Source organism: Balaenoptera borealis (genome assembly GCF_965194805.1).
Source record: "Balaenoptera borealis genome assembly, chromosome: 3".
In the NCBI taxonomy this organism is placed as follows: Eukaryota; Metazoa; Chordata; class Mammalia; order Artiodactyla; family Balaenopteridae; genus Balaenoptera; species Balaenoptera borealis.
In genome coordinates, this window is record NC_138866.1 from 29,161,038 (window position 1) to 29,187,523 (window position 26,486).

At 41.9% G+C, this 26,486-nt stretch overlaps 1 protein-coding gene across 4 annotated transcripts in view; it reads left to right on the top strand.

Moving 5' to 3' along the window:
* Nucleotides 1–1,952: 1,952 nt before the first annotated feature.
* Nucleotides 1,953–26,486, top strand: part of DPF3 (double PHD fingers 3) — a 277,931-nt gene continuing 253,397 nt past the window's right edge. For 3 of the 4 annotated variants that reach the window (XR_014242371.1, XM_082384351.1, XM_082384347.1), the window contains exon 1: nucleotides 1,953–24,023. Coding sequence is in view for 2 of the 4 variants with exons in the window: in XM_082384351.1 (XP_082240477.1) it covers nucleotides 23,992–24,023 (32 nt within the window). In the remaining 2 variants the exon portion in view is untranslated. Of the gene's footprint in view, nucleotides 24,024–24,085; nucleotides 24,392–26,486 lie in introns of those variants that run through there. The other variant, XM_082384350.1, reaches the window with a different exon arrangement.

The window sequence follows — 26,486 nt, forward strand, 5'->3', positions numbered from 1 at the left end:
TTTGATTTCTGCAGGACTGTCCTGCTGACTCAGGTCTAGGCAATACGGGTAATAAATTGGACATATCCTTGCAGCCTCACCTGGTTTTCTAGTTGGTATTGCTACTAGAGAAAGCTGTCCTGGAAAAGGTGAAAAATACCCTGTAAGAATGAAGGTGAGATTTAGTCCAAAAGTCATTAAGTAAGGCTAAGCAAGATAAGTAGCCATGTGATGGGGCTGTCAGATCCTGAGTGGGACAAGGAGGGCTTATACAAGGTGGGGGGATGCTAATGATGTTAGTAGCAGCAAGGTAAGCCCAGTGTGTGATATTAGAGCCTGAAAGCGGTAAGGAGGTTATATATACTCAGCCGAGGCGCGGGCTGGGGAGAATGGGTGGGGCGGTGATGGGAGACTGGTTACAAACTGGGGCAGGAGTGGGAGGGTAAGGAAGGAGGGCAGGAATTGATCTGTATTAATTTGCCTGGGCTGCCATAACAAAACACAACAGACTGGGTAGCTTTAAACATCAGAAATTTATTTTCTCACGGTTCTGAAGGCTGGATGTCCAAGATCACGGTGTTGGCAGGATTGGTTTCTCCTGAGGCCTCTCTCCTTGGCTTGCAGATGGCCACCCTCTCACTGTCCTCACATGTTCTTTCCTCTCTGCATGCATTCTTGGAATCTCTCTGTGTCTCTCAGATTTCCTCTTCTAATAAGGACCCCAGTCATATTGGATTAGGGCCCACCCTAAAATTAAAATTAGGGCCTCATTTAAACTTAATCACCTCTTTAATGGCCCTGTCTCCAAATAGAGTCACATTCTGAGGTACAGGAGTGTGGTTAAGGCTTCAACATATAAACCGGGGGGGTGGGGGTGGGAGGATGCAATTCTGCCCATAATATGATTCAATAAACAATAACACGATTCAATAAACAAATATATTGAGAATAATGGGAGAGAGGGTTCTTACTGTTGGAGAAGGGAGCTATAAATATAGAAAGATAGAAAACTACATTGGAATTGAGGTACTAAAGTAAAAATCATTGTTTCCAGTATGTACAGATATATAGAAAAACAAATACAGATGTAAATGTGTGTGTGTACACATATGCATATATTCCATATCCCTGGCCACTGAGAGGGCCTAGGAACAGCAACACCCTAATAGCAATAAGCACACTTAGTGTTCAGACCTTGGTTCCTAAACACTATTTTCTAGTAAAAGGAATCTGTTTTTCTTTCTCTTTCTTTCTTTCTTTTTTTTTTTTTTTTAAGAAATGCCTGATTCCAGGGTTAGGGCAGAGAAAGTCTAAGATGAGTCTGGAATATCCAGTTTGAAGGGACTCCTACTGGTTAAATCTGGGGCAATTTGAGCATCAAAATGAATGATGGTAGTAATGGATTCTAAACCATTGAATAAGTAGGAATCATTGAGTCCATACTGATATAACTAAATGAATAAATAAGTGAAGAGAGGAGAAAACTTTTTCTAACAGTAGAATGCCAACAAATGGAGAAGGGATGGTGGGGTTAGAAAATCACTGTTTGTCAACCATATAGAAATAATTCAGCAAAGAAACATCAATGGATGCTGAAACTAGAGGGTAAAGGTTTTTTTTTTTAATTGAAGTATAGTTGATTTACAATGTTGGTTAGTTTCAGGTATACAGCAAAGTGAATACATATATATATATATATATATATATATATATATATATATATATATATATATATATATATTCTTTTTCAGATTCTTTTCCCTTATAGGTTATTACAAAATACAGTTCCCTATGCTATACAGTAGGTCCTTGTTGATTATCTATTTTATATATAGTAGTGTATATATGTAAATCCCAAACTCCTAATTTATCCTTCCCTCCCCCTTTCCTCTTTGGTAACCATAAGTTTGATTTCTATGTCTGTGGGTCTATTTCTGTTTTGTCAATAAGTTCATTTGTATCTTTTTTAGATCCATCCATGTTGCTGCAAATGGCATTATTTAATTCTTTTTTATGGCTAAGCAATATTCCATTGTGTATATATACCACATCTTCTTTATCCATTCATTTGTGGATGGACATTTAGGTTGCTTCCATGTCTCGGCTATTGTAAATAGTGCTGCAGTCAACATTGAGGTGCATGTATCTTTTCGAATTATAGTTTTCTCTGGATATATGCCCAGGAATGGGATGGCTGGATCTTATGGTAGCTCTATTTTTAGTGTTTTAAGGAACCTCCATACTGTTTTCCATAGTGGCTGCACCAATTTACATTCCCACTGACAGTGTAGAAGGGTTCCTTTTCCTCCACACTTTCTCCAGCATTTATTATTTGTAGACTTTTTGATGATGGCCATTCTGACCAGAGTGAGGTGATACTCACTGTAGTTTTGATTTGTGTTTTAGAGGGTAAAAGTTTGATGAGGTAAGGATATATACATAATTTCAAGATACTGCCTAAAAGAATACTTGTTAATTACATAGTGGGAAAGGGTAATTTATACAGTGGAGAAACCTGGCAGATACCACCTTAATCAAGTGACCAAAGTTAATATCACCTGTAATGACACAAATCTGGATTGGGTACCATCTGATAATATGCAGTGAGAAGAGGACTTCCCTGGTGGTCCAGTAGGTAAGACTCTGCGCTCTCAATGTAGGAGGCCCGAGTTCGATCCCTGGCTGGGGAGCTAGATCCCGCACGCATGCTGCAACTAAGAAGCCCATGTGCTGCAACTGAAAGATCCTGCATGCCAACTAAAAATCCTGCATGCCACAACAAAGATCCTGTGTGCTGCAACTAAGACCCGGCACAGCCAAAATAAATAAACAAACAAACAAATAAATAAATAAAAATGCAGTGAGAAGAACATAGCCTCACTTCTGTGGTATTCCTGCCCAAAACACATAACTTGAAACTAATCATGAAAAAACACCAGATAAACCCATGTTGAGGGACATTCTACAAAATAACTGTCCTGTAATCTTCAAAAGTTTCAAGGTCATGAAAGACAAGGGAAGTCTGAGGAACTATTCCAGGTTGAAGGGGACAAAAGAGACAAGACAATTTTATGCAACATGTCACCTGAATTGGATCTTTTAGTTTTCTAGAGGATATTATTGAAACAATTAGCAAAACTTGAATGGGTCTCTATATTAGATAGTGATAATGTGTAATGTTAATTTTCTGATTTTTATGTTTTATTTTGGTTAAGTATGTGGAATGTCCTTGTTTATAAGAATTATACCACAAAGTGTTTAAGTATGATGGCTTCCTGTTGGCAACTTATTTGCAAATGGGCAGGAAAACAAGAGATTCTTTCTTTGTCCTAGTTTTACAAATTTCTTTGCATTTAAAATTATTTCTAAGTTACAAAATTATCTAGACAAAAAGTGAAGGGAAAATAAAGATATTTTATTGGCCAAACAAAAACTGAGAGTTCACTATCAGCAAACCCACTAAAGGAAATTCTAAAGCACTTTTTTTTTTTTTTCAGGTAGGATGAAAAAGATCTCAGGTGAAAGGTTAGAAATACATTAAGGAATAAAGAACAAAGAAAGGGATAAATAAATGGGTAATCTAGGAGAATATTGACTGTAGAATTTCAAAGTAAAATACATGACAATAATAAGATGTAAATTAGAGGGAGATATTTGGAGTTAAATGTTCTAAAAATTTATTGAATTTTTGGGGAGGAAGGTTAGATAAACTGATTTCGTTAGATTTTGATAAGTCATGGATATGTATTATAATTTTTAATGTACACACTAAAAGTAAAAGAATAGAAAAATAATATAGAGCTTCAAAGTGTGTAAGAAAATAAAATGATAAAAAAAATGCTCAGTCAATCCAGAAGAAGGCAAAAAGGAGAGAAAAAGGAACATAAAACATATGAAACAAGAAGCAAGCACATAATAATGTAATAGACTTTAATCCAAATATATCAGAATTTACATTAACTGTATGTGGACTAAGTGCTTCAGTTAAAAGACAAAGATTATCCTACTGGATAAAAAACAAAACAAAGCCTAACTATTCACTATTTATAAGAGACACATCTAAAACATAAGGATACAAAAAATCTGAGAATCAAAGGAGAGTAAAAATATACCATGTTAAACAGAAGAGACAGTTGTATGGCTGTGTAAGTACTGAACAACATAGATTTATTTTAAGGCAAAAAGCATAACTAGAAATAAAATGGCCACTTCATGATGATTACAGGTTCAATTTACTAGGGTGAGATAATAAATCCACCTTTGAACATATAAAATTATATAAAACAAAAATTGATAGAACTAACAAGGAGAAACTGGCAAATCCATAATAATGGGCTATTTTCATGTATGTCTCTCAATAATTCATAGGACAAGCAGACAAAAGTCAGGAAGCGCATAAAAGATTTGAACAACACGATGAGCAAACTTAATTTAATGGACATATCAGTATGCACAATACTGCATCCAATAACTGCAGAATACATATTCTTTTCAAGACCAAGTAGTATTTACTAAACTTGCATATATCATGGGCTATAAAGCAGTCTCTGACAGACTTCAAATGGTTGAAATAATAGTGTGCATTTTGTGACCACAATGCAATTATACCATAAATCAATAACGAAAAGATAACTAGAAAATAAATACCCTTGTGTATGCAAATCATATTAGGCGTCTTTAGTTAGGTTATCCTGCAAATAAACAACCTCAGACTCTCCTTGACTTACAACACATTTGTTTTCCATTCATGTTAATATTTTCGCTGTTGCAGCTCAGCTCCATCCGAGCTATGGATTAGCTTTAGGTCTGCTTTCTGTGTCTCTTTATTCTGGGATCCAGGCTGAAGGAGCAGCCTCTAAGTGGGACATGCCATTCTTGTGACAGAAGGCACTGGAGTGCAAAAGGCCTAGCCAAACCACACAATTTAATGTAAAAGCTCTGCTCCAATATAGCATACGTATAACAGTCCATGGGCCCAAGAAAGCCACATGGTCAAATCCAAGGTGAATGGGCATGTATTATCCTATTACAGTTTAGGAGGAAGTGACTAACTGAGAAAAATAATATATTTATGCCTTAAGAAATCCATTTCTAAATAACCCATGATTCAAAGAAGAAATCACAATGGACATTAGGTAAAAAATTGAATTAATAATTAAAAAACCCAACATATTAAAACCCTAGGATACAGCTAAAGCAGTTCTTAGAGGAAGTTATATACTTAAATGCATATGTTAAAAATGAAGAAAGACTGAAAATTAATGGGATAAGCATTTACCTCAGGAAGTGAGAAAAAGAATACTCCATAGTGGTTGTGTCTTAGGAGGGTACTGGGTGGCTGGGGGACAGGAGTAGAAAGAATTGTTTTTCACTGTATATCCTTTTCATCTTTTAAATTTCATACCATATGCACTTATAATTTATTTTTAGGAAAACACGGTATTGAATATGGCTCATAATGCATCCATTTCTTATATACACTTGGCTTGAGGGGATTGAAAGGAAAAAGAGAAAGAACAAAAAGAAACTAGTTTAGGAATGAGAAGGGAGACATAACCATAGTACAAAACAGAAAGATCAAAACAATTTTGAGAGACTGTGACATACAACTCTATGCAGTAAATTTGAAGTCTTAGAGAAAAGGATTATTTCCTTTCAAAATACAAACAATCAAATTTGACCCAAGAAGAAATGAAAAACCAGAATAGATTACTTATCATAGGAGAAATCAGAAAGATGATTCAAAATCTACCATTAAAAAAATCTACTTTTTAAAAAAGGGGGCCAGGTAGAGTCAAAGCTAAATATTACCTAACCTTTAAATAATGGATGATTCTGAAGTCATTTAAAATATTTCAGACTACAGAAAAAAGGTAAAATCCTCCAATTTGTTTTACAAAGCCAGTATAATTTTACAACCAAAACTTGATAAAGGTAGTACAAAAGTAGAATTATAGACCCATCTCACTAATGAATATGTATTTGCAGAAATTTTAAATAAAATATCAGCAAATAGAATCTAGCAAAAAGAACCTAGAAATCTCTCTCTCTCTCTCTTTCTGTCTCTCTCTCTCACACACACACAGACAAAACAACAAGAACAAACAACAACAACAAAACCCTCCTGATATAACCAGGATTGGGAGGGTTTTGTTAAGGTGATTCAATATCAGGACACTTTTCAATAAAATCCATGATTTAAATAATGGAGAAAAACCATATGATCCTTTCAATAGCTGCTAAAAATGCATTTGATAAAATTTATCTCATTCCTAATAAAACTCTAATAGTAATAGAATGAAACAACTTAAATACGTTGAGAGCTATTTACCAAAAACTAACAGCAAATATTGTCCTTCATGGTGAAACATGAAAATAATTTCCATTAAAATCACCATTATAATTTGACTAGCAAATTGGAAAACAAGAGAAAAGTTATCTTTTTGTTCTTGATGATATGATTAAATACTTAGAAAAACTGTGAGACTCTAGTTTAAAAAAGATAATTTGGTAGTGTGGATAGATTTTAAATAAGTATAAAGATCAGGAACTTTACTAAATGTGGAAATGGAAAAAGTATTGCATTTATAATAACAACAAAATGGAAAAAGTATTGCATTTATAATAGCAACAAAAATAATGAAATACTTCGACATAAATCTAACAAGACACAGGACCTAGATAGAGAAAAATACAAAATATTATCATTAGTAGTATAAAACCACAAAGATCTGAATAAATGCAAAGCCATATCATGTTCTTGGATATAAAGACAATATTTAGAATGTCAATTCTCCACAAAATATATACATTTAATGCAAGTCCACTTACGGTGCTCATAGGTTTTTCTTTTATAAAATTTTTATTATTATTATTATTATTTTGGCTGAGTTGGGTCTTCGTTGCTACATGTTGGCTTTCTCTAGTTGTGGTGAGCTGGGGCTACTCTTCGTTGCGGTGCGTGGGCTTCTCATTGCGGTGGCTTCTCTTGTTGCGGAGCACGGGCTCTAGGCATGGGAGCTTTAGTAGTTGCAGTGCATGGGCTCAGCAGTTGTGGCTCGTGGGCTCTAGAGCGCAGACTTAGTAGTTGTGGTGTTCGGGCTTAGTTGCTCCGTGGTGTGTGGGATCTTCCCAGACCAGAGCTCGAACCCATGTCCCCTGCATTGGCAGGCAGATTCTTAACCATTGCACCCCCAGGGAAGTCCCATAAGTTTTTTCTTAATTAGATAAAATAATCTTAAACTTTACACAAAGGATAACTGAGATATTGAAGAAAAAAAGAACATCAGATATAAGAACTTATTGATATAGGGACTGATGTTGGTATAGGAATTATTAGAGCAGTGGACCGCAACTGAGAATCCAGAATTGGTACACATAAGAGGTTAATACACAATAAAGAGGCACTTGAATTTAGTAGATAAAGGATGAACATGTTTAAATAATGTTGGTTCAGCTGGTTATTCTGCCAGAAGAAAATAAATTTGGACCCCTATTTTACTTCATATCCACAAATAAATTCCAGTTGGAAAAAAAGATAAATGTAAAAAATAAAATAAATATTTTATAAGATAATTTAGGATGCTACATGTATTTTCCAAGGATCAAGGAGATCTCTTTAACCAAGACTGGAAATCCAGAAGTTATAAAGAAAAGATAAATATATTGGACTAAAACATTTAAAAAACTTTTATATTATAAATGGTACCATAAACTAAGTTAATGGGCAAATGATAATCTCTGTAATGCAGATGAAAGTCAAAGACTTAATTTCTTTAATCTTAACAAATTTCAGCTCATAAAAATTGACAAGAAAAATACTAAGTAATGCAATAGAAAAATGAGCAACAGATATGAAGAAAAAATTCACAGAACAAGTGCAAATATCTTCTGCCATATAAAAATATGCTCAAATTTCTTGGTGGTCAGGACAAGGCCATTGGTGGCACCTTCCCATAAACTAGAAAAGGTCAGGGAGCTTCCTCCGCACTGAACACAGCCGGGATGCTTGGTTTTGCAAGCCATTTGTGGACTGGATTTCAGCCCCGACAAACTGTGTGCAAGCTGTACAATGCATGCTGGGGTCCAGACTAAGAGAAATGCAAATTAATCATGAAATATTGCTGTAAATCCATTAAACTGGCAAAAACTTGAGCTATGGTACCTGTTGCCAGCAGGGGTGTGGGGGAAGTGTGCTCTCATACATTGGGGTTGTTCCAGCCCTTTTGGAAGGCAACCTGGCAATATCTATTAAAATTAAAAATACATATTCCCCTTGACCCCAGAATCCTACTCCTAAGAATCTATTCCATAAAAATAAAAGTGCTAATTTGTAAGGACATGTGTGCGAGAATGTTTATTGCAGCATTGTTTGTAGCTGCCAAGAACTGGAAACATGGTGAATGGCCATTAATCAGGGAATGGCTGAAAAATTAAAATATATTACTCCATAGAATATTACATGGCCATTAAATGGAATGAATTATAGCCTTGCCAGATGTCTGAGAGAGATTTCCATAAGATACTGGTTAGTGAGAAAAGCAAGATGCAAAATGAGTGTAATATTATTCCGTTATGGTAAAAAACAGAACCAAAAACCCTCCCTATATATGTGGGTATATATGAATATGTATGTGTGAGTGTGTATGATAACAAAAGGAAATCTATATGGACTCTAGATTGTTAATGTTGAGGGAAGAGAGGAAAAGAGGGAAAAAGTTGCCCACAATAAAAACAGCAAGTATGATATAATCCCATTCATGTAAAATTGTGGGAATATCTGTACATAGGTGTGTATGCACGTACATATGTGTGTATGTAAATGCAGCAAAGGAAGTTCACCTCAGTATTACTGATAGGATGGTGAGATTTCAGTGGACTTTTATTTTCACGATTGTTTCTTTATATATTGTTCCAATTCTTTATAATGGACATGTATTATTTTTATATCCAGGAAGAAGATGAAGTTAATTTCATTTTGAAAATAAAAATAACAATGAAACCCAAATAAACCCCAAACTGGAAATACTAATATGACCCAGTAACACACACATTCTTATTTATAGTTGGCTGGAGGGGACTCAGCTTGAAAAGGGGATGGGAAAGAAAGAACAAAGCAAAGGTCTGTTGCTCTGAAGTATTGCCTCCATCGCAAATTATGGGGCAGTTGGGAAAATGTTCAAAGTCACACATATATTTGTTACAGCACCTGTTTTTGATGGTTTCACTGTGTCAGCAGAATTATTTGCTGCTTTTTGTAAACTTTTAGAAACTTTCAGTCGAAGTTTGATATTTTGGTATTTGTTTTTTCTTTATGGGAGAACACAGCAGGGGGGGTGGAAGGTCATGAGAGGTAAAGGACTGTGTAAGGAAGAGGTTGGGAGGCCTCTCCAGCAGCTGGGGTCACCGGCTCAGTGTTGCTTGCTGCTTTGAAGGGGTACAGGGTTTTTTTTTTGGCCTCACCCTGCAGCATGCTGGATCTTAGTTCCCTGACCAGGGATCGAACCCCGTGCCCCCTGCAGTGGAAGCATGGGGTCTTAACCACTGGACCACCAGGGAGTTCTCTGAAGGGGTACAGTTTTGTCTGTTTGAGAGAGATGTTTCCTCCCTGCTTTTCAGATGGCTAATGAAAATAGCATTATGTGATATTACAAACCCAGCATTGCACATTTTATATTTGAGAATGAAATTCATTTTTGTGTTTTGGACTTGAGAGAAGAGTCGATGCTGGTAGTTAGCCTGGGTTTACTTTTACTCAGTTATCCTTTAGCAAACTGAGAAAAACAAGGGAAATCTTTCCTGCCCTTAAAATGAGCATCCTGAGAGTATGGCCAAGAGTTGTTGAGAGATTTAAATGGGCTCATATGGATAAAGTGCTTTAGAACAGGGCCTGCCCTTGGGAAGCATGCCATAAGTATTGATCTTATTATTATTACTATTATTATTATCAATCTTTTCTCGTAGGTTGGGCTTGACCGTCTGGTTGCACAGTGCGCACTTTGGTTTTTTCATTTTGGAAATGGCTAATAGTATACTGTATTGATGTAGTTTAAGATTCTGAGATGCTGTGTGAATTACTTTGTGTATAATACTTAATCCGACACCATGAACTTGAGGGCATTAAATTCTATTTGGTGGCAAAATTAAATCAATGGTTACTTATAGTCACCTCCTAATGACACTTAGGGATTTAATAGAATATAAAAAATATTTTTGGCTTCCTTAAATAAATGTGGTTTTTGATAAAATCAGGTGTTACTGATGCTCTAGTTGGGATAGGACACATAGAAAGTATAGGTCTGCAGGATATCTAGCAGTTTTTGTCAAGGGTGTCTTTTTCTTTTTTTTTTTTAAGGATGTCTTTTTATAATAATTAAAAAAAAAGAACCTTTTACAACATCATGCGATGAGGATGAATTAAGGGGTTTTGCTCTTGGGTTTGGTATTTTGTTTCATCCAGATATAATGTCCCATCACCTATGTGACCTCTACAGTTCTGAGAGCAGAGTCTTAGAATACCATTACTAACTCTTTGTACCTCCTTCACCCTCCCTCGAGTTTTGGATTAGCTATTTTGACCCACTCACTGGGAGAGCACTCCTGGTATTGGAAGGTCAGGAACCCTGAAAAGAAGGCAGGAGATGAGAAGGCCTCATTCCTCCTGCATTAGCTGTGAGCCAGCAAACCTCCTGCGGGGCTTCCAGATTTTCAAAGCACCCTGGTGCTTAATGACAATTGTGTGAGTGCAGAAAGACTCTGCCCCTCTCCAGCTCATTCCATTTCTGTTAAAATAGAAACCAGTCAAATGTGCTGACCAATGGTAGCCTCAGTTTTTACTCCTAGTGCTCCCCTGCCTGCCTTACTTTTGGAAATGTTGAGTAAGTTCCAGCTTGTTTTTGGCATCTCTCCTAAAGGGCTTTGTCTGGAGGACAGATTTGTATCCCTTTCCTAGCAGTACCATTTGCCCTTGATGCATTTAAGGCACCTGGTCTCCCTTTATTCTCTTGGTACTGGAAAGAAGATTGGGAACAGTCTTTTGAGTTCTCAGTCTGTGCTCTGGGCACCTCTCTCCAGACTGTCTGAGGCATAAATGTCTGTGACTTCTAGGCCAAATGAATAGTTATCGGGGGTATCAACCTTCAGGAGGTGTGACCTGTAGGGCTTTTCCAAAAGGCAGGGCAGGGCATCTCAGGCCATTCTGCTGGATATTCAGTTTCAGGTAATTGACCATTCATCCAGGGGACATAAATAAGGGCTGTAGATACAACTTGGCATTCTCATAGAAAGAAGTAGAAGTTGTTGTAGATTTCATAAGTGAAGGAAGTAATATGGTGTGTGTCATATATTCACCCTGAAGTTGTATAGGGATTGTCTCTCTAAGTTCTCAAAACAGGGAGAATGCAGGTTCCAGTGTATTGCTGGCTGTCCCAGAAATCCAGGTACTCTGATAAAAGTGGATCATTGCATGCTGGGGCTGGGTTTTTTTTCTCCTTAAGAAAAAATCCTTGCAATCCTCCTGGGCACACCTGGAATAACCAGGGAATATTTGCTCCATATATTGTCGAATCCACTGAATATAAGTTTCTGGCAACAAAATAAACTGGCCTGGCAAGCAATTTGAGGTAAGTGTGTGTGGTGAATTTTTTCTTCCCCTCACAGTGAATCATAGGTCTGATGCCAAAACAGCTTTGGCTATGGAACTGGGCATTTTTTTCCCCACCTGACTCAGCATGGATGATAAATAAATCATGTTTTACTGTTTTAACAGTATGTGGGATCATGGGTGATCTTTCTTCATAGGCAAGCCGTGTTCCCCGCTTCCCCCAGCTTTGCAGATGGACTCACCAAAGCTCATGGAGGAAAAGGTGACTTGCTTTTATTGACAGCACACACATCTGGTAGACCCAATTGAGCAGTTCCTTAATTTCAAACAGGTGACCCTACCATGGTTCTTACACAACTGTATCACTCAGAATACATTCTAAAATTTGAACAATCAAGTTTTCCATTGCTGTATCCATTTGACAGGTGGCATGTTCATTACATGTCAATACCCTGATGTGGCATTAATTCAGGACTGTTTGCCATGGACCTAATGCCATTAAATCATTCAACAAACATCTTGTGCATACCTACGATGTTCATGACAGAAGGACTCACTTGTATCATCTTGATTCTTTTTCAACCCTTTTCTGCCTTGGAGGTAATCTGTGTAAGCATTGCCGGTTTGGCAGTTTCTTCCAGGGCTGGGACACCGTAGGATTTCCCAACTTTTGCCGCTTTCAAAGTCTGTCTTCCCCACTAACTGACACTAGAGGGCGCTCAATTGCCAGTAACAAATTTGGGCGGGTGGACTTCGTGCATTTTTTCCAAGACGTCGGTTTTATTCTTTTAAGTAAAGAACAGTTGCACAACTCCATCCTCCTTCTAATGGGGTGTCAAAAGAGGAGACACTCTAACGTTGACTAGATGTTGGCTTCCATGACGGCTTTCTCCCTGAAAATCCAGGCTTTTGAAATATCCCTGTTAACAGTGAGTAATTTGCTAGTACACACATCCTGGATATTACGTTTAATCACATCCTATTGTCATCCACATCTAATCCCTAGATATCCCAAAAGGAAATTCTTGAAAGGACGGACTCCTTTATAAACTCAAAGAATTTACTGACAGACCAGTTTGCCTCTCATTTTGCTTTCTGTTACGTCTAATGCCCTTTTTCCTTGAGCACAGGCACGTCTTGCCTCCCATTTTGGCCGAGGATTATCTGGCTTCAGCAGATTTAGTGGACCACGTGCTGTTTACCTCAGACTCCCCCTAACTCCACCGTCCCTTATCTTCTGTTCTTTCCCTTCCTTGTACATCTTAAGCACCAACGAGCACTCCATCTTTCATCCTCTTCCTAAGGAGAAGGGAGAAGTATTTCTCAGGTGCTTTTCCTTATGTCACTTACGCTATGACATGTGTTCTTCCCAGAAACCCTTAGGAGCTGGTATCGATATCCCCATTTTACAGATGAATCAACTGAGGTACCGGGTTAAATCATAGGCCAGAGGTTGTATATCTTGTAAGTAGTCGAGCCAGGGTTGAGTTCTGAGGCTTTCTGATTATGCTTTCCTCTGTACCTCCCTCCTTACTCTTCAGTACTGTCATCAATGTATCCAGTCGTAGCATTCATTGTCACGTTCCTTGGTTTTACCATAGGAGAGTTTAACCAAAATTCACAATTTATGATAAACACTAGCTAAAGACATTATGAAAATGAAAATAGACCCCAATTCTGATGAAATTGGCCCTCCTACCCCCCGTATAAATAAGGATTAAAAAGAAATCAAACTTGGGATGGGAGTAGCTTTGGTCATTAAGTAAAATACATTCTTGGTTCAGCCCCCACTTTATGAGATTTCACTTTAGGAAGCACCCCACAGAGGCTATTATGCAAGATCACAACACTTATATTTGACTTTATAGAAAGACCAGAAATCCATCGGCCTTAAGAATCTCTGTTAATGAGCTCATTTGTTTGGTCATAGTTATAGCTTCAATATTTCAAGCTTTTCCTGGCAAGGAATTTCTCTCTGTGTTACTTGGTATAAAGCAAGAGGCTAACGTGAATATAGAATTATCCAGTTGAAGGTTGAATTCTCTCCAGTAGTCGACGTTTTCTACTGTCTGATGCAGTTCTCAGGGAGAAAATGGCCATAGAAATTTCTGGGTTAGTGAGCTTCTGCCATTATTATGAGTGGAGATCAAAAAACACTTTATTGGGATATAAATTTATATATTGTACAATCACTCATTTAAAGTATACAATTGAATGGGTTTTATTGTATTCACAGATATGTGCAACCATCACCATTGTCAACTTTAGAACATTTTCACCTCAAGAAGAAATCCTGTATCCTTTAGCTATTACCCTCCTGTTCCCCTGCACCTGCCCTCTCCAGTCCTAAGTAAATCACTAATAAATAATAGCTTTAGTCTCTATGGGTTTCCCTATTCTGGACTTTCATATGAATGGAATCACATAGAATGTAGTCTTTTGTGACTGACTTCTTTCTCTTAGCATAATATTTTCAAGATTCATCCATGTTGTTGTATGTATCAGTACTTCATTCTTTTTTATGGCTGAATAATATTCTGTTGTGTGGATATACCATCTTTTGTTTATCCATTCATCTGTTGATGGACATTTGAGTGTTTCCACCTTTTGGCTATTACGAATAATGCTGCTATGAACATTCATGTACAAGTTTCTGTGTGGACATATGTTTTCACTTCTCCTAGATCTATACCCAGGAGTGGAATTGCTGGGTCATATGATATGTTTAATTGTTTGCAGAACTGCCTGGCTGTTTTCCAAAGCAGCTGGACTATTTTACAATCCTACCAGCAGTGTAAGAGCGTTCTGATTTCTCCATATCCTCGTCAACACTTGTCATTTGACTTTTTGATTCTAGCCATCCTTGTGCATATGAAATAGAGTTGTTTTTTAATAGGGTGGGATTTCTATTACTAGATATAGTTATTTATGATTTTATTTATTGTTTCAACTACCAGGTATTAACCATCTGCTAGGCTTAGGGCCAGGCTCTGGAGATTTAAAGGTGCCATACCTGCCCTCCACATTTTGTGAGAGACAGAAAATGAGATACTCTAACATACAAGCATATTTTCCTTTCTTTTTTTTGGCCACGCCATGCGACATGCAGGATCTTAGTTCCCCAACCAGGGATTGAACCCATGTCCCCTGCAGTGGAAGCACAGAGTCTTACCCACTGCACCACCAGTGAAGTCCTTTGAGATCCATTTAATCCACATAGGTTTACATCCTACACCCTACCAAATGGGTATGATTAAAATATTTAATATCAGCTTTATAAAAAGCCTTTTTAGAAACATGATGGTTTTCAGAGTCATTGTGAGTGAGCCCGCTTGTGTTTAGAAAATAGCCCTGTTTTTCAGAATTGTCAGTGAGTCCCAACTATTACAAAATGGCAGTTATACAAAGTTTTGTCCGTTGTGCAGGGATAAAAAAATTTGGTTGGTGAGAACAGAGAACATATGGTGACTTTGGGAATCTAGGTACCAAAATAAATTTCATTTCTTGTCTAGACCTTAATAATCCCCTTTCATTGGATTTTTGCTTCTCCTCTTTACAGAAACAAATTGCTTCCATTCTGTTTTCTTTCCCAGCAGTCCCACCTCACTCACCCTCTGTCATTATTTTCATTTGGGTTCTGGACCCCCTGGGAGGAGCTGCCCCCAGGCTGGCTGCCCCCGTTGGCTTAGATGCATTTAAAATGTACTGGGTCCTCTGTGGACTTCAGGAACGTTTTCTCATCTCCTTCCTTTTTCCTCTTGAGTAGAATAAACATGGAGTTGAGGTCCTTCTGCAGCTATGCAGGACAGAGTTCATCGCCTAGAGCGTCAGAGTAGAAAACATCTGCAATTCAGCAAGCCTCTGTCCCCTTCTTTGCCAGAGTGTGGGACATTTTAGGTCCTGTGGCTTCTGTCCATCTCTCCTGCTTGTGGACACCTATTTTTATATGGTGGTGTAAATATATGCAGAACAACCAGACTTAGTATGTTCTCCTGTGCTTGGCTCTTCCACTCTTCCTGGATGAGTCCTGCCTAATGACAGAGGACAAGCCCGAGGTCATGTCAGTGGTGTGAGTGAGGGAGACAGGTGCCTCGGAGTGTTACCACACGTAAAGCAATACCCCGAGGAAACCCCTCTTTGGGGGCTCTTGGGGCAGCCATTTTGCAGATGAAAGGAAGTTTCTTTACCCAGGAAATGGCTGAGGGGGTGAGGTTATTTCTTTATGTGTGGATACAGTCTGAAGGGAAATTGGTTCATTTATGTCTTGGTCCAAACATGGTTCTAGTCACTCCCCGTGGTGGTAATGGTGGAAGGAAGTTTCCCCCCTCCCTGCTCCATTCTGTTCTTCTCTGCAGGAGGACCTTGCCAGGTGCTTTGATTTAGGATGCAAGAGCTGCCAGGATTTCAGATATGGTGTCCATGTGGATGAGCCGACGGCGGATTTGGAAAATTTGGGCTTGGCAGGTAGAGAGAGGAGTTAGCTGTCTTAAAAAAAATAGACTTGGTGAGAGCTCTATAACCAGTGCCTCTATCGGGAAGAACCGAGGCCCACTTGTGATTGTCTGGCATTAGTGAGGGAGAAAAGGGGCCAGGGCCAGTCCTCAGAGTAGACTGATTACTCCCTGTGATTTGAGTGGAGAAAGCTCTTGTATAAAAATATCCCATTCGCTGCCTTTCCTGGTGCCTGCAATTCTAATCAAGGCACTGCTTCTGCGTGCGTGAGTGTGTATGTATGTGTGTGTATATCTCATGAAGTCTTGATCCCTTTCTTGTGAAAGTTTTTTTTTTTAAATTAATTAATTTATTTTTGGCTGCGTTGGGTCTTTGTTGCTGTGAGCGGGCTTTCCCTAGTTGCGGTGAGCGGGGGCTATTTCTCGGTGTGCGGGCTCCCCACTGCGGTGGCTTCTCTTGTTGCAGAGCATGGGCTCCAGGCGCCCGGGCTTCAGGAGTTGTGGCTCGCGGGCTCTGGAGCTCAGGCTCAGTAGTTGTGGCGCATGGGCTTAGTTGCTCCATGGCATGTGGGATCCTCCCGGACCAGGGCTTGAACCCGTGTCCCCTGCATTGGCAGGTGGATTCTTAACCACTGCGCCACCAGGGAAGCCCTCTTGTGAAAGTTTTGAGGTGTCCTAGAATCCCCTCTTAAGATTCAACTACCCAGGAGGAGTTGCTTCTTTAAGCCGATTCAGAGCATGCCCTGAAAGAAAGGGTGGAGATTAGCAGGAAGGGATTTGGAAGAGGCCCTTAATGGAAGGTAGAGTCCATTGAGAAAGGAAAAACCAGAGGAAGGGGGTATAAGAGAATCCCAGCCTAGGTCACCATTCCCCCAGGGGAAGAGATTTATACTAACATTATGGGGGAGTTTGGACGATTTTTAGTAAGGCATGCTCCTCTCCCACAGTAGAAAGTCCTAGGGCTTCGCTGGCCTCCAGCCTTCAGGCCTTGACCTTGACTTCATATTTCTCTAGTCAAGGGGAGCTGGCTGCTGGCATTTCCAGGAGCCAGAAACCTGGCATTATCCTGGGCCCCTCCCATCTCCCTCAATCCCACAGCAAGCCAGACACCAAGTCCTGCAGGTTCTACTTCCTTAGAAATCACCGATCCTGCCCCTTATCTTCACCCCAGTGCCACCTACTAGCAGGTTCCCTGCCCTCCAGCTCAGCCTCTTTCCAGTCTGTGGTCATATTGCTGCTGAAATGAGCTTTCTGAAAAGGCAACCACTTCATTTTCACCCCTAGCTTAAAATCTTTCAGTGTTGGACTTCCCTGATGGCACAGTGGTTAAGAATCCGCCTGCCAATGCAGCGGACATGGGTTTGAGCCCTGGTCCGGGAAGATCCCACATGCCGTGGAGCAACTAAGCCCGTGAGCCACAACTACTGAGCCTGAGCTCTAGAGTCCGCTTGCCACAACTACTGAGCCCACGAGCCACAACTACTGAGGCCTGCGCTCCTAGAGCCTGTGCTCTGCAACAAAGAGAAGCCACCGCAATGAGAAGCCACCGCAATGAGAAGCCCGCGCACCACAACCAAGAGTAGCCCCCGCTCGCCACAACTAGTGAAAGCCCGTGCGCAGCAACAAAGACCGAACGCAGCCAAAAATGAAAATAGATAAAAAACAAATAAACTTATTAAAAAAAAATCTTTCAGTGCTGCCTGATTGCCTTCCAGATAAATCTCCATATCTCTTATTATTGGCAACAGCCCCACCTCTCTAGCTTTTTCTGTCTCATTCGTCCCCCTGCAACTACCTTCCTACTACGGGATCCCCTGAAATCATGATGCCCTGTCACACCTCCCAAAGGTTTTATATGTGTTGCCACCTCTGCAGGGACATCTCTTGTCCCACAGGTCATTGGGGACTCAGCTCGGGTATCACCTCTTTTTTTTTTTATAAATTTATTTTATTTATTTATTTTTGGCTGTGTTGGGTCTTCGTTGCTGTGCGTGGGCTTTCTCTAGTTGTGGCGAGCGGGGGCTACTCTTCGTTGCAGTGCACGGGCTTCTCATTGCGGTGGCTTCTCTTGTTGCGGAGCACGGGCTCTAGGCATGTGGGCTTCAGTAGTTGTGGCACGCGGGCTCAGTAGTTGTGGCTCGCGGGCTCTAGAGTGCAGGCTCAGTAGTTGTGGCGCACGGGCTTAGTTGCTCCACGGCATGTGGGATCTTCCCGGACCAGGGCTCGAACCCATGTCCGCTGCACTGGCAGGCAGATTCTTAACCACTGTGCCACCAGGGAAGCCCTCACCTCTTCTAAGACGACACCCCTGACCTCCTGTCTGGTTGGTGCCTCATCTAACCCCACAGTGCCCCCTGTTCTTCCGCCTCACGGCATCGTCACTGCCTTCTCCCCCTTCCCCTACCTTTCAAATATGAGTCCTTTAAAGGTGGGGACTGTCTCAGGTCTCAGTATACCCCTAGGACCAGCAGAAAGGATCATAGTGGCACAGAGTAGGGAATCTACAAATATTTGTTGAATGAATAGATGTTCTTAGGCTATGTTTTGGGTCTGGAAGGCCTTTTACCTCTTGGCTCACTTCTGAAATCTACCCAACCAGGGCCCAAATTAAATGTGACCATCTTCATGAAGCCTTTCCCTCCCGCAGCGTTAGAGGTACTTGCTCCCTCCATTGAGGTTTTTTGGCATATATCACTTCTCCCTTGTTTTATGCCGATTTATGAAAATCTCGATACCATGAAACCTTGAAAACCCAAAGGAGTGAATGCATTCAATAAATACCCAAGGGGGAGTCCCCTGGTGGCGCAGTGGTTAAGAATCCACCTGCCAGTGCAGGGGACACGGGTTCGAGCCCTGGTCTGGGAAGATCCCACATACCGCGGAGCAAGTAAGCCCAGCTGCCACAACTACTGAGCCTGCGCTCTAGAGCCCATGGAGCCACAACTACTGAGCCCGTGCGCCACAACTACTGAAGCCCACATGCTCTAGGGCCTGTGCTTCGCAGCAAGAGAAGCTGCCACCACAATGAGAAAGCATGCGCACCGCAATGAAGAGTAGCCCCCACTCACCATGGCTAGAGAAAGCCCACGCGCAGCAACGAAGACCCAACATGGCCAAAAATAAATAAATAAAATAAATAAATTTATTAAAAAAAAATAAACACCCAAGGATGGGATTATGGGCACCATGCCAGGAAAATGCGAGACTGGCTGGGCAGACAACTTTTCCCTTTTAAGTCACATCAAGTAATTACTCTGCTTACTTGTAGGGTTGGCCTACTATTTTTATTCTCTCTCCAGATGGATGGGAATTGCTTTTTTGAGGGTTGTTTCCACGTCTGGTTTATTTTTATTTTGCCACCTGTGCCTAGCACAAAGCCTCCCTTGTAGAAAGCCTCCGATAGATGAGTGAATGAATGAATGGAGTGAGTGGAAGCAGCGTGCATTGGTTTCAATTCGACTCTCCCTGAAACAGGAGGTTTCAGAGGTCTGGCCCTAGGAGCATCTCCCATATCCAGATTTTGATTTTTTTTTTCCTGTGCTTTGAGATTTTGGAATGGATTAAGAACCCCTCCACCTCCATCCCCAAGAAGAGAGCAAACTAGATTACAGTTTTGATGCCCCCTCTTCAGCCCAGTGCCTAGAACATACCAGAGCTGGTTCTGGATCTCAGGGAACCAGCATGGCCAACCAGCTGCCAAGGCCATGATTGATTGTTCTGTGGATGAATGGAGGGATTGAGGGTGAGCTTGTTCTTGTTTTTTAAATACCCACAAGACTTCAAACTCCTTCAGCTCCCAGAGCCCATTGGGAACTGCCTTTATTTTGGATGGCTTTTGTGGCGAGCTTCCTCTTTCAAATAAACTCTTTGGCTGTTTGTGAGGCCTGCATCTCCTTCTCTTACTTCTCTTATTTCCATGTGCCTTAAAGAAGTCAGCTGGAAAGGCTGACACTTGCTACAGAAATGCCACTCTTCCCTGCTTCTGGGTGAGCATCTCCTCACAGCTTTGATTCATTGTCTGCTGAAATAGTCTTCAAACTTTCTTTAAGAGAAAACAGATTCCAGTGCCCCTAGTGGTTCAGGTACTTGGGTCCTTGGTCGCACGCCAAATGGTCCTCTAGATGGGTGGCGTGGAACACATACTTAAGCGGGACCAGGGAGTTTTGCTAACCTACGTCAAAGCTGAGTTTGAGAAGGCGACACAGGATGGATTAACGTGATTCAGAGAGGTCTCACCCTTCTTTCCCAGGTCACATACACTGCCTAGAGCAATGCTGTACAATAGAAACACAACATGAATATTTTAAAATTTCTTAGTAGCCACATTAAAAAAGTTAAAAAGAAAGAGGTAAAATTAGTTTTAATAACATTTTTTATCTAACCCAGTAAATCCAAAATATCATCATTTCAACATGTAATCAATATGAAAATTATGAGATACCTTACATTCTTTTTTGGTCCTTAGTCTATGGCATCTGGTGTGTGTGTACACTTACAGCACATCTGGATTCAGACTAGCCACATGTCAAATGCTTAGGAGCCACATGTGACTTATGGCTCCCATATGGGACAGCACAGCTCTAGACTCTCCAGGTGGGGTGGGGAAGTGTTTATTCTGGGCCTACTCTGTCCTCCAAATGAAGCCACCTAACCAACTAAATCATGATGAAAGAGATGGGGAGGGATGGAGTGTATTCAAATATATGACTCTCTATAGAGCTTTAGAGATGGGATTTCAAAAGTCTCTTGATATTACAGTCAGTAAGAGTAGTTTATGTAGTTTAAGTAGTTAAACCCCCCAAACTGAACTAGTCCTATTTATTATTTCGTTCTCATCAAAATTGTTCTTTGCTTATTTTTCTTGGATTAATGAGTTTAAAATCTAAACTTGATGGACAGTTTCACTTTCTGATGTGTCTTTTTATTTGGATCCCCTTCATTCCTTATGCCAACAGGAAAGAATTAAATATCTATATAAAAATAATAATCAGCATGTATTGAGAGCTTGCTATGCACCAGACACTTGACATGTGTTACCTCATTTAAGTAGGTAAGTAGGCTCTATTATTACTGCCATTTATCAGATGAGGAGACTGAGACATTCAAGTTCCTAAGTAAACTTGCCCAAGATAACCCAGCTGGCAAATGGTGACCTCAGGCAGGCGGATTCCAGAGTCCACACTTCTAAACCATATACAGCACTTCCTTGCAAAATTAATGTAAAATTTAACATTCTCCCCAAATTTTTAGGGTTCTTGTCTCATTTAAACATGTCTACTCTAAGCTCCTTTGCTTTTGGGCATTCTGGCAAAAAAATATGTGCCTTTTTTGTGAGGTGAGATCAGTACATTTTAAGTCCTATTTGAACAATTTGGTCTCATTGCAGATGGGATTAATCTGCCAATTGACAGAATGTGTCTTACTGTAGAAAAAATCTTGATCTAGGACATAAAAACCAAAGTTAAATTAATAATAACTCTTATGTCTTATAATTGATAAAAGGTGAATTCACAACAATTCTGTTTATTTAAAAGTCATACCTGTGTTGACAGAATTAAAATGACATTCCATTAGATTATAAAAGGCAAGGCTATAGTACTTAAAAAACCCAAATCCTGTCTTTAATTAATAATTTTTTTTTCAATTCAGTCATTATAAAATGTAACTTAAATGTTTAAATTCTGGATTAGTTTCTCAAAATGAAGACATAGCTGGTCTGCCATTTTCAAGTGTGCTGGATATTTGGAAATTATGCTGGTTTCTGCATCTTGGCCTTAACTCAATAAATGACCATACATGCTTAGAGTATGGATTTTTTCTTTAATATGTAATATAAATTTGTTTTCCCTTTCCTATTGTAAGCCTTGTTCAGGGCAGGCACTACCTTTCCTGCTTATTTATCTAGCTGCATATATTAAAATGCACTGTTGTCTTCTAATCTGAATTGCTGTGCTTTTGATATCTCAAAGAGGCTTTGGGAGTTCTGACTGGTAGTTCAAACTCATACTTCTTGGGTCAGAAAACAGTGCTTGCTTTTTAATGTTGTCAAGGCCCATCCCAGAAAAGTATTAGCTTTTGAACCAATCCCTTGACAAATTAATAAGGACAGGATTTTTTGAACTTAAAGGCGATAACTTTTTCAAACTGCAAGATGCTGTGCAAAGACGTTACACAGGGAGGTTGGGGTTAGCAGATGTAAGATGCAGATGTAAACGATTATATATAGAATGGATAAACAACAAGGTCCTACTGTATAGCACAGGGAACTATATTCAATATCCTATGATAAACCATAATGGAAAAGAATATAAAAAAAGAATGTATGTATATATGTATAACTGAATCACTTTGCTGTACAGCAGAAATTAATACATTGCCAATCAACTATATTTCAGTTAAAAAAAGAAGTTACAAAGCAATCTATAGAACTTGACTCTGCTATTAAGTAGGCAGAAAGAAGGGGTTAAAAATGTCAAGTCTTACAAACATACTGATTCAGTCCTGTTCAGTTTATCTGTAACTCTAATAGTGTATGGAGTTGAACTCTGAAAGTTCTGGAACGTAAAAAAATTTTTATTTTATTTTATCCATTGCTCTGAGGGGAGCACTGAGAAAGGAAGTGAGAGGGCACAGCTTTGAAGAACTGGCAATTTGGCATCTCCTCTCCCCCCTTTTCACTCCTCCCCCACTATCTTAGCTATTTGACCTGATTAAACAACTTTGGGATGGTAGCCAGATTTCTGTATACTGACGAGGCCCCTATTCATGATTCAGTGCGATTTCATCCACCCCGACCTTCCAGGCTGCCCAGTGGAAGCTTGGCTTCGCAGAAGTCTCCCGATTTTGTCAGGGGTTCGCCAGTGAGGCGTTCGCACTGACTTGAAGCAGACAGAGACTCTCTGAACGCTTCGGGTCACATCGGATTATTCATTAGCAAATTCTTTTCACCTTCTGTCTAATCAGTTAAAGTTGACGCCAGAATCGCGTGTGCTACTCCCCGAAAGAGAGCCTGGCAACACCCAGCCTAGGTTCCACAACTTCTGTCTAGTTACTCGCTTTCCTAGGGGTAGAAAGCGTTTCCAAAGTTCCCTTAAACCTCCCCTCCCCTAAGCCTAAAGGTCAGAGCGTCAGGCCCCAGTTAGCTCTCAAGCCAGCCGGAATCTGACCATTTCAGAAGTTTCTGGTGTGTTCGAGAACAGAAGAGGTGGTAGTGGGGAACCGCCAGAGTGACCACCGCGCATTACGTAACGAAAGCCCAGGCTGCAGGAGGGAGCGAGCCTGACATTGAGACATTGCAGGGGGAGGGGAGTTGCTGTTCTGGAGTCGCCAGGAACGGCGGCGGCAGTTCAAGAAACCAAGAGAGATAGGTGGCCGAGATAAAGACAACACTTCGGGAAGGAGAATATTAAGAAGCCGCAGGACCCGGAGTATTAGCAAACGGCAGGACACGTGTAGTAATTTGTTAGACGAAACGGCCGCCTTTCAACTTTTGCACGGGAACAAGGGGATTTGCCCTTTGGGGGATTAAAAACGTAACAGCAAAGCCAAAAGCTAATGAATGGGGTTCAGTGGTTTGTTGGCAATACTTAAATATTTCTGTCCAGGGCTTAAACATTTCTGTTCAGGAGCGCAACTCTCTGCAGTAATTTAGAAAGTAGGGATTCAAACCAAACTAAAATACTCTCCCGTGCGTCTCCACTTTCCTCAATCCGAAAAAGAGCTGCTCGCGCGGTACTGCCCCTTTAAGACCTGCTTGCTCTCGGGCTCTACAAAAGGGAGTGACCTCTGGGCTTTGACAGCTCCCCTAATAACTACCACCGTGCAGGCCCCGCCCACCTGGCGACCAGCCGCGCCGATTGGCCGGCGGGCCGGTATCCCGTGCTCTGATTGGCTCTCCGCTTCCCCTGAGCAAACCTTTAGAACTCCGAGACAGACAATATTCTGTTACATTGTAGCAAAATGGCGACTGTCATTCACAACCCCCTGAAAGCGTAAGTAAGACTAAAAAATGTACATATTCCGCGTGGTTTCAATTTGAAAAAAAAAAGGCGCCTTCTGCGGGCCGAGCGCTGCCTATGCACTGCGCTTGCAGGCGCCTACAGCCGCGGCGGGGCTTCTCTCTTTTCTTTCAGCTCTTACTTCTTCATCTTTTTTTTTTTTTTTTTTCCCTCAACGCGCAGAAATGTCAGGAGATGCAATTAACAAGAAGAAAATTGTTACATCTGTGTTCTTCTAAATTGGCGGACAGAGAGAGAGGGGTTATCGGCAGGGAAGCCAGGCGCTCCAGCGCTCTACAGCTAGGGGATCGTGGGCAGCTCGGGGACAGCACGGTCCCCTGAGTCCCCGGCTTCGCGGGGCGGTGAGCGTGGCGCGGGGGGCGGCCCTGCTGGGGGCGAGCGCCGGGCTGGGGCGGCCTGGGTGCACTTGGCTGAGCCCCGCGCCTCCGGAGCCCGCGGCCCCCGCCCCGCAGCTAGGTCCGCCTTGGTGAGCGGACCGCGGCAGCTCCGGAGTTTGCAAGGCGCTCTCCGCCTTCCGATCGCTTGCGGGGAGTTTGTGCAAACCTTCCGGAGTTGGGAGGACCGCAGGGGGAGCAGCGGGTCCCGGGAGCCCTGGGGCCCAGGTGGTTGCCCGGGGCTTTCCTGCCGGGGCAGCCCCCGGAGCGTGACGGCGCTTCGGGCGGTCGCCGGTGTGTCTCCGGGTGTGTTTGTGGGGGAGCTGGCTGTAGTAAATTAACGACTCCGGTTAACTTGGGGTTGATTTGGAGACCGGGAAGCTGCAGGTCTTATGAATGGTGTTCTCGCCTCCCCCGGGTGAAAAGCCGAGGCAGGCGAGAGGCAGCTTGGGGCTCCCCGCCTGAGCGGGCTGCGTCTGCTCCCGGCCAGACGAGGGGCAGGTGCCTCTGGCCGCCGCCGGGAGACTTTGAGCGGACGCCCAGATCCGGGACGGAGGGGGCGGGCTGGGCGAGGACACGCGGGGGCCAGTCCCCGGGTCCGACAGCCAATTCCTGCTCGCCTTCCTTCCCCCTCCTTTTTATCCTGGCTTCCTTCCTTCCTTCCTTCCAGTCGGTGGAACTGTTAAGCCGCCAAGTCCGCTCGCGATCGCGGAGCCGGGGGTGGCTTCGGAAAACTAGCGTCTCTCTAAAAGGGGTGCTATTGGCAGTAATGTTGGCAGAGGGGCGCTCCCTCCGGATCTCGGCGCGGCGTGGGTGGGTGGGTCTACGCGCCTGGGATTAGGACTTCCCAGCTGAAAGTCGCGGGCGAGGGGAGGGAGAGGTGCGCGTGGGGGCCGTTTCGTGCCGAATTCTCGCGGGTGCGTGGCGGATGCCCACCCAGGTTCTTTCAACTTAGCGCATCCGCGTCAGCACCCGGGGCTCCCCTAGGAGTTGAAAGCCAGGTTCGCACGCGGGGAGGCGGGAGGGCGGCAGGGGGTTCTTAACGCGAAGGAACGCGCGGGGAGAACGGGAGGTGTTTGCACCAGCTTATCTCCTATCGGTAATAGGGGAAAAGGGTAGGAATGTCCCAGATCTCGGAGTTTTAAATGTCTGTATATGTATTAACGCTGCTAAGAGGACACTGGAAGCTGAGGCTGATTACAGAGCAGCTCTCGGCTTCAGTTCTCGCTCAGAAGCTCGGATAGGATACGCTGCACTTGAACGCCACAGCGTTTCACCCAAGAAAGAAGATGTTTTATGGCAGAAAAAACGGGCGTAACTTCGCCGCATCCCCTCTCCTCGTCGCTAGCGCTGCCACACAGCTGATGCTGTGAGTTTTTACCGAACCCACAGCCGATTTGGAGTTTTCACATTTCCAGACGAAAACGCATAGCGGGGCTGATGCCTCCTGGTAAACTGAAGTTAGATAAATCTATTTTCACATGTGCGCCAGGTTTGTTTCCTACTGGGAAAGCGGTACCCTAGTTATTACCCGGGAGCCCGCTTACGCGCGGGCGGGCGCAAGGTCTCTACACTCATTCCTGCCGCTCCAGTTTTTTGTTTTTGTTTCTTGGACCGCAGAAGGGTGCGTATTTGGGGAGGGTGTCTGTGTGGGGTGGGGTTAGAAGTGGAGAAAGGGACAGAGAAGCGGGCTGGTTATTGGAATTAGTTCTGAATTATTACACTTGTACTTTGTATAATTAGAAACAGTTGCAATGTGATGTATTTGTAATTCTGTGTCGCCATACACACAACACCCCAGCCTGCTTTTTCTAGGTGGCAGTTGAATGGTCATTTATAATTAGCCGCTCATTTTTTGCATCCCGACCCCTTTCCCTGGTGGTAAGGGTGTGTAAACAATACCCCCGACCAGCCGAGCCTCCTGCGCCCTAGATGGGTTTTAAACTGCTAACGCAGGAGCACGCATGTTGTTACTGCGAGACCTACAACATCTGCCTTTATTTTTAAAAACAACTTGTTTAATAGATCATCTTTATATGTTTCATTTGTTTTTAAAAGTTGC